Source organism: Branchiostoma lanceolatum, chromosome 13, assembly GCF_035083965.1.
Source record: "Branchiostoma lanceolatum isolate klBraLanc5 chromosome 13, klBraLanc5.hap2, whole genome shotgun sequence".
In the NCBI taxonomy this organism is placed as follows: Eukaryota; Metazoa; Chordata; class Leptocardii; order Amphioxiformes; family Branchiostomatidae; genus Branchiostoma; species Branchiostoma lanceolatum.
In genome coordinates this window covers 15861426-15878051 of record NC_089734.1, presented here as the reverse complement: position 1 = coordinate 15878051, position 16626 = coordinate 15861426, and the positions used below count along the sequence as shown (strand labels likewise).

Genomic DNA, 16626 nt, shown 5'->3' with positions numbered 1-16626 from the left:
AATGAAGCAATTGACTGATCTTAGACAAATATATTACAACTAAATAGCATTCAATGATCGCAATACATGGTAGAAAGTCGAAACCCCAAGAATGGAAGGGTTGTTTGCTACAGCATCCTTACATAGTAGGACCGGTCGAACAGCACCTGTGCATTCAATTATCTAGACAAGGCACGCTAACAAAAAAAAATTGTATCACATGATCACATAAACAGACAACGATTTTACATTAGGTTTAGCATAATTACAGGGCGTGAGCAGGTATTTATGTACAAGTACCTCCCCACACCCATCCCTGCATTCTTTCACGGCCAGACCTGAGAAGAAGAAGACCTCCAAACACAAGACTCACCGTGATCGTTCCTGTCAGATACTCAGTAAGTAACCACACACAAGCCACACAGTGGCGTTTGTCTTACTTTCGTTGTTAAAATCGTAACGGTTCATTCTGTGTTATCACTATGTGCATTTTTTTGGTTGTTTCACTAGGAAACTAGTAGACGCAATTTAGTTTTAGTTCCTTCTACTCGAGCCCTCGCCGTCACTTTTTCAACAAAATGGGACAAACACCTGGAGTGAAAAATGTAATATCTACAGCACGTGTAAAAGATATGATTGTAAGACGGGTGTACGCAGGTTTGTAGAGCGCTTTTTACATTTTTTACAGTCCACCATGGAGGAGTCCTTGAGGTGCCATACGAAAATCGCCGCACGCCACCGCCGCGCGTCGCGGGGCCTTTTTACACGCAGAAAAAATCTGGCGCCGCGCGTCAATCGTCGTAGGACGATATCAAACGTTATCGAGAAGATGTATACGTAGTAAATAGAATCTGTATGTACTGGACAGAAAGAATCTATTCCGTAGTAATTCTTTTCGATTTTGACGAATTTTGTAGACTTTTAAGCCGACAGATTTGCAGCGGCGGGGACGCAAGTTTTCTCACTGGACCCGCGGCACGTTGGCGGCCTCGCTACGTCGCAAACTGGGTTTGTGTTACCCATGACTTTATAATGGGAATATCATGCAAAACGTACAAGTATGACTTAAAAGACAACAAGACACACAAAGCCTACAGAGATTTTCGTCGATGAAAGTAATGTAATTTGCGAGACCGCAGCGAGGTTACCAGCGTGCCGCGAATAATTTGCGTTAGCTGGAGAGATTTGCCATCTGTAACAAAATCTGTACTACAACGGCTCTCAAAGTCTTCTGATGAAGTATTTCCCCTATCTGTGTAACATTGAATGGCGGTTATACCACTTGACCAATTCAGATTCTAAATCACATGTTTCAAAAAGGTTTCTTTTTTCTCTAGCTACGTTGTTCTCTCCAGAAAACAGGGTATTTCTAAATTATAAGTCAAATGACGGACTAATAGCAGTACCTCCAACCCGGTGTCATTTTAAGTTGATCAAGTCGAGCTTCAAAAGACTGCTAGTAGTTGAAGCTGCAAAAAAATTCAACATTCTGCCATCTATCAGCAATGACGCCGGTAGCTAGATCTGCTAAATGTTTACCCGTCCACTGCAGAATGTCAGTATAGATTTATTCTTTAGAAAAATGGTTTGTATTTCACGAAAAAAGTAGGGGTTTTTTTCTTATATGCATGGCACCCAGAGAAAATGACGGCACTGGTTATGACAGCGGATGACCCCAAATCGGGTGTTCCAAGGCGTGGTGTCAAAATGACACCGGGTTGGTGATATTTCAAGTGTTGAACTCATACCAACGCTGGGGATATGTTAACTACTGTGAAGGTAAAAATAAAAATCAAGTAAAACATCCAAGTAGCAACGTCATATGTATATACGAGTGAAGAGCAACTCTCAACACATCGGGTTTCCCTTACTTTTGTATGTACAGGAAACTTCTATGATCAAAAGCTCCTGTTTGAAAAAAACGATGGTGAATGGCAAAGCCAGTGACGTGATCAACCAGAATGACGTCATCAACCACAATGACGTGCCGGAGGAGCTGACGTCAGTTGTAGCGAGCCTGACGTCAGAGCGCAGATACGTGCCGCAGTGGTACGTGTACGACACACGCGGGTCGGAGATGTGTGAGGAGTGAGTATTTTGCACGCACACACACACACACACACACACACACACACACACACACACACACACACACACACACACATACATATATATACAAGCGCACACGAGGACACATACACACGAGCGCGCGCTCGCACACACATACACACAAACACATGCATACACACACATACATACACACATACAAGCGCACACATATTACACAGACAGACATATACATAGATAGTGACTTAAGACACACTCACTGCCATGCACACACATACAGACACACATACACACATCACGTTACATTCACACAAACGCATACGTACACACACGTACATACACAGACACAGACACACATATAAATGCATGTATACACACACACAGACACACATATAGATACATACCTACTTACATACACACTCAACATACACACATGCACACACACACACTGACACACACACAAACGCGTACACACACACACACAACACACACGCACAGACAAACATATACAAGCAGAAAGAGACACTCACACACAGATAGACACAGACACACACAAACACACGGACACACATACACACGCACACACACAGACATACACGTACCCAGACACACACATTTCTTCTCAGCGATGATTCGGGAATGTGTGTCTGTTTGTTTGTTTGTTTGTTGTTTCATTCTACGTTCCAATGTTTTCAGACTGATACAGAAATCGAAGACCTACAAACTGTGGCGACATGAATACAGCATACTTCAGACCCATGCAGACGACATCGCCAGCAAAGTCTCGTCTCCAGCCGTTCTTGTGGACCTCGGCAGCGGAGGGTCCTCCAAAACCCGCCTGGTCATCGAGGCTATGCTGAAGCGGAACGGGCACTTCACGTTCGTGCCAGTGGACATGGCGAAGGGTGAATGTCCAGAATTTTTGCATGATGTACAAAATGACTAACAAACTTGTAGACTGTACTGGCTGGTAGTTATCTAATACCAGCTCAAGAAAGAACAGGAAATAGTCATGCCTTCGATTTAAGTACCAGAGTTATCAACCAAGGATTGATATGTTCAAAAATTCGTATTTTCCTAGAACTATCGTAGAGTGGAATTTGCAGCACTACAAAAGCCCTCCTCTCACTGGACCCACGGCACGCTGGCGGCGTCACTGCGGCCGATAGAATTGACAAAGTACTCAACGATTCGTTGATGAAAGTTAGACATCCAGGTAGTAAGATACGCCAAAAATAATTACTCAAGCAACTGGATAAAGTTTTGAAACAGTCAGACGTTTCAGACAGCATCCACTGTCTTTCGTCAGTGACTAACGATAGGACTGAGAACAGCAGGTTTTATACCAAAACTCTGAATGGGTATGTTAATGAGGTTAAGACAATTTAGGATGTCTTGAAGTAGTCTTTAAAGGAAGATTAATTCAAGACAAAGTTTTGTGCCAATGGTTTAATTAGCTACTGTTGATATTAGTACAGTAACTAAATGTTGTTCGTCCGGGGGTGGGGTGTGGTGGGCAGTACATTATCCCAAGTGCCTGAAAGTTCAACGCGTAGACCCCCTTTCCTGTTGAGGGCGGGGTTGTACATCCTCTCATATATTGCTTCTCTAATTCCCCGTTCAACCCAGCGTTCTTCACGATCTAGGATGTCTGTGGATTCGAGATGGAATGAGTGTCCCTGGTTGTGTTTTAGATGGTGGTAAATGGCAGAGGAGTAGCGGTTAGCGCTCTTTCTGCAATGTTCCTTGTACCTTTCTTTTAGTGGTCGACTTGTCTCCCCAATGTACATGTTATTGCAGTTTGGTTCCTCACATTTCGGTTTGTAGATGACATTGGCTTTGATGCCTTTTTCCAGCCTGTCTTTTGGATGGACCAGTTTCTGCCTGAGAGTTGAGTGAGGTTTGAAGTTAGTGGCAATGTTGAAGTTTTGGAAGATTCGTCTGAGTTTTTCCGATACTCCTTGGACGTAGGGAATGGTAATGTTGGCCTTGTTTCTGTTGGTCAATGGTTTGCACTTGAGTGTTTTCTTAGACTGGTCAGAAGGTTTGAGGGCTTTGTTGAAGGTCCAATTTTGGTAGCCACACTTGGCTAAGGCCGCACGGAGATGCCTGTGTTCGTCTGTTTTCGCTTCGTCTGAGGTGATGACATTGTCTGCCCGATGGAAGAGAGTTTTGATCACTGCTAGTTTGTGTTCCAAAGGGTGATGGGAATCAAAGGCCAGATATTGATCAGTGTGGGTCGGTTTCCTGTACACTTCGAACTGAAGGTTGCCATCCTTCTCTATGATGGTTTTGGTGTCTAGGAAGGGGAGCCTGTTGTTTTGACACGACTCCTGTTGTCATCTACCTGGTTTATATGGTCAAAGAAGTCGTCCGCTACTCTCTCTTTTAGCCTACACCAAGTGTCATCTACATAGCGAAACCAGTTTGCTGGGGGAGAGCCATTGAAAGTATTGAGGGCTTTGCTCTCAAACTTCTCCATGTATAGGTTCACTACAATGGGGTGAAACCGCGGCCGGTGATCCCATAGCACAGCCGTGCACTTGCTGGAAAAACTGTTGTTTGTACGTGAAGTACGTCAGGACATCCTAAATTGTCTTAACCTCATTAACATACCCATTCAGAGTTTTGGTATAAAACCTGGTGTTCTCAGTCCTATCGTTAGTCACTGACGAAAGACAGTGGATGCTGTCTGAAACGTCTGACTGTTTCAAAACTTTATCCAGTTGCTTGAGTAATTATTTTTGGCGTACTCAACGATTCATCGACTCAACGATTCATCGACACACGAAAATTTGTGTGTTTTGTTGTCTATTTGGTCATACTTGTACGTTTGAATGATATTCCCATTACAATGTCAAGAGTAACACAAATCCAGTTTAGGACGCAGCGACGTCGCCAGAGTGCCGCGGGTCCAGTGAGAGGGGGCTTTATAAGTCAGACATGGCGAGATTCCATAAAAAATGTTTCACATTCTCAGGGAGGTGTTGTTCATGGTCTGTCTATTTGTGTTTTAACAGTTTATAGTCAATATTTTCCATTTGTTATTTTTATATTGGCTTGATGAAGAGCAATTAATAGGGTGGACAGACAATGAATACAAGAGCTTTCATGATAAGCTGGGATTTCTCAATCAACTAATGAGACAAGATAAAGCAAACAAGAAAATCTAAAACCTCATTGATATTTCACGGAGGTTTGATGTTTCCGAACTTTTTTTCTCTTAGATTTTATCGAGACGTGCGGGCGGCAGCTGGAGGAGGGCTATCCGGGCCTGACTGTGGAGCCCTTCGGTGGGTTGTACATGGACGGGGTGCGGCACGTTGCCGCCCGAGAGGAGGCCAAGTTACTGCTGTGGCTGGGGAACAGCTTCAGTAACATCTCCATCCATGGGCAGGTGAAGATGCTACAGGAGATACGGACTCAGCTGTGTGGTACGTAGTCAGTTGGAGACTTGATATTGTCGTATGCTACAGTCCTATTTCCGATCCGGGGCCCGGCCGGGCAGCTTGTGGGAACGAAAAATATGATATAAAAGATAACAGAAGACACAAAACGTTAAACAAAATGATATTTATTGTGTACCTTCTTGATATGCGTTTTTTATTTTGCGTTTTCGCAAACAGTCCGGTCGGGCCCCGGATTGGAAATGGGACCGAAGCATTACACCGGTACCCGTCGGGGGTGTAGTCCCTGCCGGGCCCCAAAGCCACAAATTTGTCCCGGTGATTACCTCACGGCGTCTATTTGCTACCGGGTCCCGCTTTGATTTTAAGGCAGTGTTAAAATGATTCGGGGTCCCGGTCGGTCCCGAAAAAAGCCCGACAGTCGCAGGGTACGCGTCAACTACCCGGGCTTCTGCTCTCCCCATGGTAATCCCCAGTTGGTTAAAGTGTTCCCTGTAGCATTTATCGCCATGTAAGTTTTGGTCTTCCTCGCTTCCTTTTTCCTATTTCAGGTTGCTAGTGCAGCACTTTGTCTTTCCACAGGCATTCTGAGCACATGTCCTGTGTACTTGATTCTACTCTATGTGATGGCGGTGTTAAGGGCTTTTGCCCCGCTCCTTTGATACACTTTTTCATTTGAAAAAGTAGTAAGTAATAGAAATTATTTTCATGAAATAAGAAGATGTCAAGTCAAAGCTCCTTCCCGCACCGATGGTGCATAGGGCGGCGCCCATCTCCGTTTCAATAGCCCTTGGGCCACACAAATTTGTGCAATCACTATAGCAGGGAGCTAGTCCACTGGTAAAATAAGAAGATGATATTGCAAATAATTTGGGGTTGAATTGTCCGAAAAGTTTTCTTCTCCTTTAATGTAGATCGGGACAGACTGGTCCTCGGGATGGATTTGAACGCTGACCGAGAGGCCCTGTTACAGGCGTACGGTGACCAGTGGACTCCGATATTTCGAGACAACATGATCTCTCGTTTCAATAAGGTACATCCAGAAACTTTCGTGGTGGTTTTATTTTCACGGTGGCCTCTCCAACGCAAATTCATGGCGACATCGCGAATAAGTCTCCCTTGTATGATGACTAGAGTACAGAATTGTTTTGACCGCGAATTCAAAACCCCGGAAAAACCTTATTTTCCTTTCTACTATGAAATATAACCACCATAAAAGTGAATGAATCTACAGGCATCATGTTGTCTATCTGTAGAAGGTAACAGTCATATTTGTAAGGTGACATTTATATTTGAATAAGGTAACATAAGCATCCATTGATATCAGTTCTGCTGAAGACAGTGGCACCAGACAACAGGGGAAGTGCTTAAGTTGTTATTTAAGCTTAACTTGTATCTTAGCTTTCCAATTTATACAGTAATCCATAAATTTTGTTTCGCATCTATCTGCTTCTCCTTTCCCCACCCATCTCAGGACTTCGAAGGCAACATGAACGCTGATAAGTTTGAGTTCAGCTCTGAATTTGTTGAGAACCCTCCGGACGGAGACACGCCGAGCTATGTTGTGAAATATCTCAGCAGTTCCGCCAAACAACGGGTGCACTTTGGTAAGTGTCCGTGCATGGATTATCTTGTTCTAAAGAACAACAAGCGGTCTCAGAACGTTACTTCATAGTAGTTACCGCTTACCGTACTGTGTACCGGTACTGTACCGTAAAAATTGATTAGGTACAGGTCCAAAATACCAGATCATGAAGTACCGGTACTGTACCGATATAAATTTACACCAAGTATGTGCGCATTTTGTCACTGATCTCCTGACCTCATGCAACCCCAAACGTGCACGTGACACCAAAATTGACACCTTATTGAAACGGCGTAACCAATATGCAACAGATCATTCAGGCAGGCAGGGGGTTATGAAGGGAGTTTGGCGGTAGGAAACCAAGTTATGTTCTTTGAATAAAGATACTGACAAGTTGAAAACAGTTTATTTATGTAACTGTCATTATTGAAGATGTTCAGAGAAAGACATGTCAATTAAAAAAATTTCAAATTGTTCAGGTACAGGTACAGGTACCTGATGTTACGTTTAGGTACGCAGCACTACTTCATAGCATTTCTAACAGTTTTAAAAATAGTTTTATGGCAGGTTCTATTTCATCCTCGTGGTTTTCCAACAAACCTAGACTTTGATTCAAAAATACTTCACTGTTCTTCGCTTATTTTGTGTGTCTGTCTGTGTTTCGAATTCTCAAAGCACTCTAAATTATCAATTCATGTTTTGCATTATGCTTCTTATAGACCACGTGTGGTCAACTTTGCATTTAGCCCTTCTAGGCAGGAATATGCAATAAAGACTAGTATTACTATTATCGTTCGCATTCGCGACATAGGTTTCACAAATGTGGATTATTTTCCCATTTTCCTCAACAAAATGTTTTCCCTGATTCAGAAACACTCGGCCTCGACATTGACTTTGAAGACGGCGAAAAGATTTATTTCTACGAGGGGCCGAACACCAGCTGCAAATGGAACCTGAGACAGCTACGCCGTCTAGCGGAGAAGAGCGGCTTTGCAGTAGATTCGCACTGGACCGATGATGAGGAGAATTATTGTGTCATCTGCTTGGCACCGGCAGATGTTATTCATACTTCGGTTTAACTTTCTGAGAAGAATGAAATCAATCAATCAATCAAACTTTATTGCACAACAATTGTAACAAGTACAATGTATGGCAAGTAATATCTACGCCTTTGCTTATATCATAACATTACTGAAGAATTCTATATAACTTTAGACTAAACACTACGATATTTCATCTGACTGATTCAATCTATATGGAACATGGGTTACATAATAATTCACATGAGACGAAGTTAGCATCGATCGTTTGTTTCAGAAGTACGAAGTGGTAGAAATATTCATTGCCACTCCCGTGTAAGAGGTGACTCGCAATAAGCTCCAGAGTGACCAGACAGCTTCTACGTGTATTTCGTGTTACGCATGATTAATACAGTGGCGGATCATCACTAAGATATCTCTAACATTGTCGTCCGATTTGTGTCTCACAGGTGGGAATACATTTACTGTACAAATTCTAGATCTCTGAGGAATGTTTGCATTGCGACATAGCAATTTATGTTATGGTTACACGTTTTAGTTAAAAGGCATGTGCTGCCATTGCTGCTAACTCTTTTTTTAAAAAGACCAGAAAAGTTTGCCACGCTCTCTGACAGGCTTTCTCGCACTGAATGCTTCTTCTGGTTTTGAATTGCCACACGTCATGCTCAAAAGTTACGAAAAAGGTGTTCCGAAAGATATTTATTCGGGTGGAAAAATACATATACGTACGCGTGTCGAGGTGGGGTAGGAATGGGGTTGGGTAATTGGTTTGGTAGGTAATGGACGAGACCAGACTATCAATTACAGTCACTGTCAGTTTCAATTTGTTATATCAATTTGGTTCACCGTTGCCGCACAAAATCAGTGGCTTTTACCAGAGCGCACGTCAGGATACCATGTTGTCATTGGAAGAGCCATGACATTGTGCAATGAGACCGTATTTCCTTCAAATACGTTGGAGTGGAGTTGGGAGAACTTCAATGTATGTGATAGCACAGGTCCCTCTATAACGTCACATTATTATTTCTAAATACACGAAAATAGACATTTCCACCATAAAAGGTCTTCATTCATAAGCAAGCTTTGGTTTTTATCGGTCTCAAATGTGGCCTCCCATGTCAGATGTGACGTGAAAGTTCGAAGTTCAATATTGCTACGTATTATAAGTTAACAAACAGGTTAGACTCCATTTGATACAGAAGTCATTGCTTGTGACCTCAGGCTAGTCTAGACTTGGTCATTATCACTCATGCGTTTAATGCAAAGAACTAAATTAAGGTGTTTTCAAGTCATCTCCAAGATGCTAAAAATCACCAGTTTTCATCGAAGCTAAGAGTTCAGCCTCTATGTGTGAAAGTTTTGACTCAGAATTTAGAGTTGGGCGTAGAGAGGCTGGCTGAATTCAGCGTCATATGTAGCTCAGCAATTTAGCGTCGAGCGTTCTCGAGACGCCCCCATGCAGGCCCCTCTAAAGGAGGTGTCCGCAAAAGTAGGTATTCAACATAACATCAATAGTTTTGACGCAGAACTAAAAAGTTGAATCTTTTGTCAAGTCTTGGAGCCTGTTGGGAAGCCTCGTGATTTAACGTAGTTCGTAATCAGCTCTGAGATTTTTACGTAATTCGTATTCGGCGGCGAAAATGTTGCGTAATTCGTAATCACTACTCCCCCATGCAGGCCCTCTTCCATCTGCAATGAAAGTTGATGGACACATGTTTCTTTCAAGATCCTATAAACATTTCCATTCTGTACATCCTCGATTTAAGAAACAACAATAACGAGGTAGGCTATCAAAAAAAACTATTGCCATGGCGACGATTGCATTGTAAAGCACCTATCTCACTGGACTCGCGGGACTGCTTAGAAAATGTACAAGTCTCAGAACACAGTATTTCGCCTATTGGATTTACATGGTTAAAGGAGTCACAAACTCCAGAAGGGGGTGTTATTTTTCACTAGATTATGTATCAATATATACATAATCAGCCGACTTTTTTTACAGAATTCTGCTTGTGGGGAATTACACAAGGTGTGTTTTTTAAACAAATATGATACTCACTACACCCGTGATACCCTACCCATGTATTTCCTATACGTAAACACACATTTTTAATCGTGAATATTTTTGGCATAAATGAGGGGGGATAAGCACAATAAGAAGGCCAATTGATATTTTAAAAAAACGCATAGCAAGACGAGTTTTTCTTACCCCCCCCCCCGACATTCTTTTTGTTAATTAACTTTTGTCAGGCATTGTCAGGCACATTGTATTAAGTCATAGGCTGAGGTTGTTTGATTTGATCAATTAGAAAATAGAGGGTCACCTGGGGAATTTAGTAGAATACTGAATGCTTTTTGATGCCCACGGTACTGTAAAAAGTATACATTTTTTAATTCCTAAAATTATCATCTATTGAACAATAACTCCCCCCTCTGGAGTTTAGGACTCCTTGAAGGAACCCAAGGTGAGATCCTTCGACGCTTCAAAATTCATTGAAGGGTATACAAGTAAGATACAACATTTGAATATGTTTGACTTCAGGATACAATCTACAAAATATGAGATAATGAGCTTAAATTTGCCGGTTCGTTTTCTTTTCAACAAACTGTTTTTATATGACGCCCAGCGGAGGTCATCATACTGCAGTCCACGTACAGCAGTTGGGGGTAACAGTTTTTAGGCGAGAGCTTCGGGGCATTATACGTTTTATTATACATACTAATCTGTTCCTCGCATTGAAAGAAAGTAACACAACTCCCACGGAACCCTCGTTCTCCCATTCCCATCTTAAAAGAGAGCACCAAAACGGAATGCAACTTTATTTGAGTCTTTCATCTTCAAACACCAGACCCAAAAGCTGAAGTATCTGTCCTGCGTCTACCAAAGTCGCAATGTTGGGAGCCGAGAATCGAAATACTGAGATCGATCATCACAGGAAAAATCCCACAGTGATAACGCTGTGTCAACAACTTTATTCTCTGGTTTAAGAAAGACAAAAACTCATCTCTTCTGCATGCATCACATGGAAACAAAAATGTCTAATTCTACATGGCCGAATAGATGTTTCGAGACCATCACTGTCTGCAGACACGAGGTAAATTATGGACTAAATAAAACTAGGAAGTTTAGACAATGTATGAATTGAACCTTCTTACTTATAACGTAGGTGATAAAACATATAAGGCCCCGTAGCTATGTATAATGGGACCTATAGTTTTCAAAACGCTGACTGGAAGGACCGCGTTCTTTTCCCTCCGCTTGTTAACCAGATCAAAGACCGGAACGGAACGTTGTTGTTGTGTAGACAAGTCGTTCTCCTCTCCGACAAGCCAGAATAGAAGTAGGTTTTGAAATTTTTCTTTTTTTTCTTTCTTAAATTGCGGAAAATTTGTAATCTATTCTCAACTCAATAGCTTGCTGAAAACTTGGTTGAATAATTTGCGTTAGCTGGACAGATTTGCCATCTGTAACCAATTCTGTACTAAAACAGCTCTCCATGCCTTCGATGAGGTATTCTGGCTCTCTAACTGGCTCTCTAAAGCCCCCCTCTCACTACACCCGCTGGTGGCGTCGCTTCGTCCTTAACTGGATTTGTGTTACCTTTGACTTTATTATTGGAAATATCATTCAAAACGTACAAGTATGACCAAAAAGACAAGAAAACGCCAAAAGCTTAACCCTCATACAACGGACACATTTTCGCGACGAATCTGGCCATATGTGGTCCAAACATATGATTCCCCGGAGCTATTAAGCCCTAATGTAGTTTTCAGAGTGCTGACTGGAAGGACCGCGTTCTTTTCCCTCTGCTAGTTACCCAGATCAAAGACCGGAACGGTGTAACCCCCTGAGGTCCCCCGTCCAGACAACTCCTGCTCCTCTCCGAAAAGCCTGAATTTTAGTAAGTTCTGAATTTTTTGCTTTTAATTCTTCAATTGTGGAAGATATTTTGTCTATTCTCAACCCCGTAGCTTGCTGAAAACTAGGTTGAATAATTTGCGTTAGCTGGAGAGATTTGCCATCTGTAACAAAATCTGTACTACAACGGCTCTCAAAGTCTTCTGATGAAGTATTTCCCCTATCTGTGTTACATTGAATGGCGGTTATACCACTTGACCAATTCAGATTCTAAATCACATGTTTCAAAAAGGTTTCTTTTTTCTCTGGCTACGTTGTTCTCTCCAGAAACAGAGTATTTCTAAATTATAAGTCAAATGACGGCCCTAATAGCAATACCTCCAACCCGGTGTCATTTTAAGTTGACTCGTTGTCAAGCTGATCAAGTCGAGCTTCAAAAGACTGCTAGTAGTTGAAGCTGCAAAAAAATTCAACATTCTGCCATCTATCAGCAATGACGCCGGTAGCTAGTTTTGCTAAATGTTTACCCGTCCACTGCAGAATGTCAGTATAGATTTATTCTTTAGAAAAATGGTTTGTATTTCACGAAAAAAGTAGGGGTTTTTTCTTATATGCATGGCACCCAGAGAAAATGACGGCACTGGTTATGACCGCGGATGACCCCAAATCGGGTGTTCCAAGGCGGCGTGTCAAAATGACACCGGGTTGGTGGTATTTCAAGTGTTAAACTCATACCGACGATGGGGATATGTTAACTACTGTGAAGGTAAACATAAAAATCAAGTAAAACATCCAAGTAGCAACGTCATATGTATATACGAGTGAAGAGCAACTCTAAACACATCGGGTTTGCCTTAATTACTTTTGTATGTACAGGAAACTTCTAGGATCAAAAGCTCCTGCTTGAAAAAACGATGATGAATGGCAAAGCCAGTGACGTCATCAACCAGAATGACGTCATCAGCCACAATGACGTGCCGGAGGAGCTGATGTCAGTTGTAGCGAGCCTGACGTCAGAGCGCAGATACGTGCCGCAGTGGTACGTGTACGATACACGCGGGTCGGAGATGTGTGAGGAGTGAGTATGGTGCACACACACACACACACACACACACACACACACACACACACACACACACACACACACACATATATACAAGCGCACACGAGAACACATACACACGCGCGCAAGCGCGCGCTCGCACACACATACACACAAACACATGCATACACACACATACATGCACACATACAAACGCATACATATTACACAGACAGACATATACATAGATAGTGCCTTAAGACACACTCACTGCCATACACACACATACAGACACACATACACACATAACGTTACATTCACACAACCCATACGTACACACACTTACATGTACATACACAGACACACATATAAATGCATGTATGTGTGTGAGGAGTAAGTATGGGTCACACACATCCTCACAGAAAGAGAGAGAGAGAGAGAGGGGGGAGAGAGAGAGAGAGAGAGAGAGATACACAGACACACACGAAGACACACACTCAAACACAACACACACACACACACTCACAGATATGCACAAGCACAGACACACTCATACACATATGTCACATATCATATACACATGAACACACGCACACACATATACACATACATACGCGGACAAACACATACGCACACTCGGACAAACACACACGCACAGGAAAGCACACACACACGCACACTTACACAGATGCGCGCACACACACACACAAACATACATACACGTACACACACACACACACTAGATAAATACATACACACACACACTAATGAAAACACACATGTACAAACGCATACATGCACACGCACGTGTACAAACACAGAATCTCTCTCAAACACACACACGCGTTTATACATACATACATGCACGCACACAGACGGGCACACGAACATACACAAAAAGACTCACACATACATAAACACACACATAAACACAAAGACTCACACTCATACAAGCACGCACACCCACAATAACGCATACATTCACAAACACACACAGAGAGACACACTCATATACAAACACGCATGCACAAACACACACACAAATACGCAGATATGCAATACTTTCTTTCTCTCTCTTACACACACACATACATAAATACTCACGAACACACAGACACACACGTTGAACACACACACACGCGCACTCACACACACGGATACACACAGACACACGGGCACAAACACACACACACAGCGTCCTTCTAATGAGTGACTAAATAATGTGTGTCTGGCTGTTGCTTTTGTTGTTGTTTCATTGTTCGTTTCATTTCTTCAGACTTATATCTACAAAGTCTGGCTACACGAACACAGACACACACACACACACACACACACACACACACACACACACACACACACAGATATTACTTCTCACCAGTGACTTAATAAGGGAATGTGTGTCTAGCTGATTGTGACTTTTGTTATTTTTTCATTGTTCGTTACATTTCCTCCGACTCACGGAAATCGAAGACCTACAAAGTCTGGCTACACGAACACACACACACACACACACACACACACACACACACACACACACACACAGATATTCCTTCTCACCAGTGTCTTAACTTAATAAGGGAATGTGTGTGTGGTTGTGCCATTTGTTGCTGTTTCATTGTTCGTTTCATTTCTTCAGACTCATACGGAAATCGAAGACCTACAAAGTCTGGCAGCACGAGTACAGCATACGTCAGACCCACGTAGACGACACACAGCACGAAATGGCCACGTATCCTGACGGATCCGACGTATCCGGAATCGGGCCTCATGGCGTTTCCGAGCGAATCCGGAAAAATCCCAGTTCACTGCTCGGATACTGAGGTGCCCGCAGATCCGACCAATTCCGACGCCGTATTCCTCTGGATCCGTGATGCGCCTCGGATACCCGAAAATATTTGTGCGGATCCCTCGTTTTTTTATATTTGGAATGTTCGGATTGTTTGTATGTCGGTAGTTGTTAAGGATCCTGACGAATAAATACACACGGCACGGCATGATCTCATTTCCTGACGAATCCAGCAGATCCGGAATTACGCATTATAGCAGACACGGAACGTTTCCGATTGAATCCGATGCACCTCAGATCCGACAATTCCGGCGCCGTATACGTCTGGATCCTTTATACGTTTCGGGTACAGATACGGAACGTTTCCGAGCAAATTCAGACAAATACCAGGTACAGCTCAGATCCGGCAATTCCGACGCCGTATACGTCTGGATCCGTGATGCGCCTCGGATACCTGAGGATATTTGCGCGGATCCTTCGTTTTCAGATATTTGTCAATATGGCAGAGACAATCGGATTGTTTGTTTGTCGGTAGTTGCTTCGGACCCTAACTTACAAATACACACTGCACGGCATGATTTCAGATCCTGAAAAATCCAGCGGATCCGCAATCGTGCATCATAGCAGATACGGAACGTTTCCGATTGGATCCGATGCACCTCAGATCCAACAATTCCGACAAATCCTGACGTATCCGTAATACGGACTCGTGTCCAATCTCCCACAAGACACTGCGTGTCATGACGTCAGGCGCGAGAAACGGTTTTGTCGGTGAACAGCACGGAGACAAGAACGGCGTTTCATCACTCTCTGTGCTTAACATGGCATCGTCAGAGTCTACCATGGTCGACCAGTGATTTTTAGTGACTTGAGAGTCGAAGGGGATTCGGTGTAAACTCAAACGCGCGGCATTGCGAAGTAGTCTTCTTCGTGCATGCAATATTCGTCGCCCCCTCCCCCTTGTAAAGTTGGTAGGGAGTCGATTCATCATTTAGAGAGACTGCCCTTTGGTAAGTACAAATTGGAAAATTCCTGTTTCTAACTAGTTTGAACGTCAGTTATCCTCCTATTGTGGCTTGACATATCATCGCATTTGCATGACATTAAGAATTGTCCAGTCGACCTGCACTTCTACACCGTTAGGATCTAGGAAATTTATAGCTTTCAATTTGTTCGTTCTTGCCAATGGTCAACAGACATTTGTGTCTGGTTAACGTTTCAGATACAACATAGCAAGCGGTTGAGGGAAAGATAATTAAAGATATCCTGTAACGGAAGAGAATGTCATAAGTATTTGTCCCCACAAAGGTCCCACAGTTTGTGGATAGTGAGCTGGAACTTATGTGGAGGTAGTAGTGTGTTTCAGTGATTATTGCATTCAGTTATAGCTGTACATGTTTGATCAATATCATATTCAAGTTATGAATGTAAGTTTTACGTATTCAATTAAACGATGCCAGATTCATTTTTTACAAATGTGATTATGTGATATGTTTAACATTTGTCATTGTTTCCCTTTATATATATATCCTATACAGCATCGGCAGATACTTCCTTCACAAATGCAGCACATGTTGTGAGGACCTTAGCTTGGCTTGTAACAGAGCAATCAGCTGTCAGATGCTCAGAGTACCTCAGGCTCCTTCGGTAAGGCTTAAGTCCATCATCGGTACACTTCAATGTTAGCTGAGACAGGCATGATGGATACCCATTGTCCCTTGTTTTTTGTTAGCTGCTGTGATGAAACGAAGCCCATCACAGCAAGGAGGTTATATAGTCTATATAACCTCCTTGATCACAGTTATGTCAAAATCATGTGACATGTTACTTAAATACTAAGTATGTGAATTGATATTTATTC

General features: G+C 42.6%; 2 protein-coding genes across 2 annotated transcripts; both read left to right on the top strand.

Moving 5' to 3' along the window:
• Positions 1 to 231: 231 nt before the first annotated feature.
• On the top strand, positions 232 to 8689 carry LOC136446912 (histidine N-alpha-methyltransferase-like). The gene is made up of 7 exons (XM_066445564.1): positions 232 to 377; positions 1865 to 2067; positions 2743 to 2951; positions 5274 to 5480; positions 6368 to 6486; positions 6928 to 7060; positions 7909 to 8689. Exons 2-7 carry the CDS (start codon positions 1874 to 1876, stop codon positions 8115 to 8117), a joined length of 1071 nt encoding a protein of 356 aa, XP_066301661.1. The 5' UTR covers positions 232 to 377; positions 1865 to 1873; the 3' UTR covers positions 8118 to 8689.
• Positions 8690 to 12836: 4147 nt separating this feature from the next.
• On the top strand, positions 12837 to 14926 carry LOC136447953 (uncharacterized). The gene is made up of 2 exons (XM_066447097.1): positions 12837 to 13015; positions 14616 to 14926. The coding sequence occupies exons 1-2, from the start codon at positions 12852 to 12854 to the stop codon at positions 14797 to 14799; spliced, it is 348 nt and encodes a 115-aa protein (XP_066303194.1). The 5' UTR covers positions 12837 to 12851; the 3' UTR covers positions 14800 to 14926.
• The last annotated feature ends 1700 nt before the right edge of the window (positions 14927 to 16626 follow it).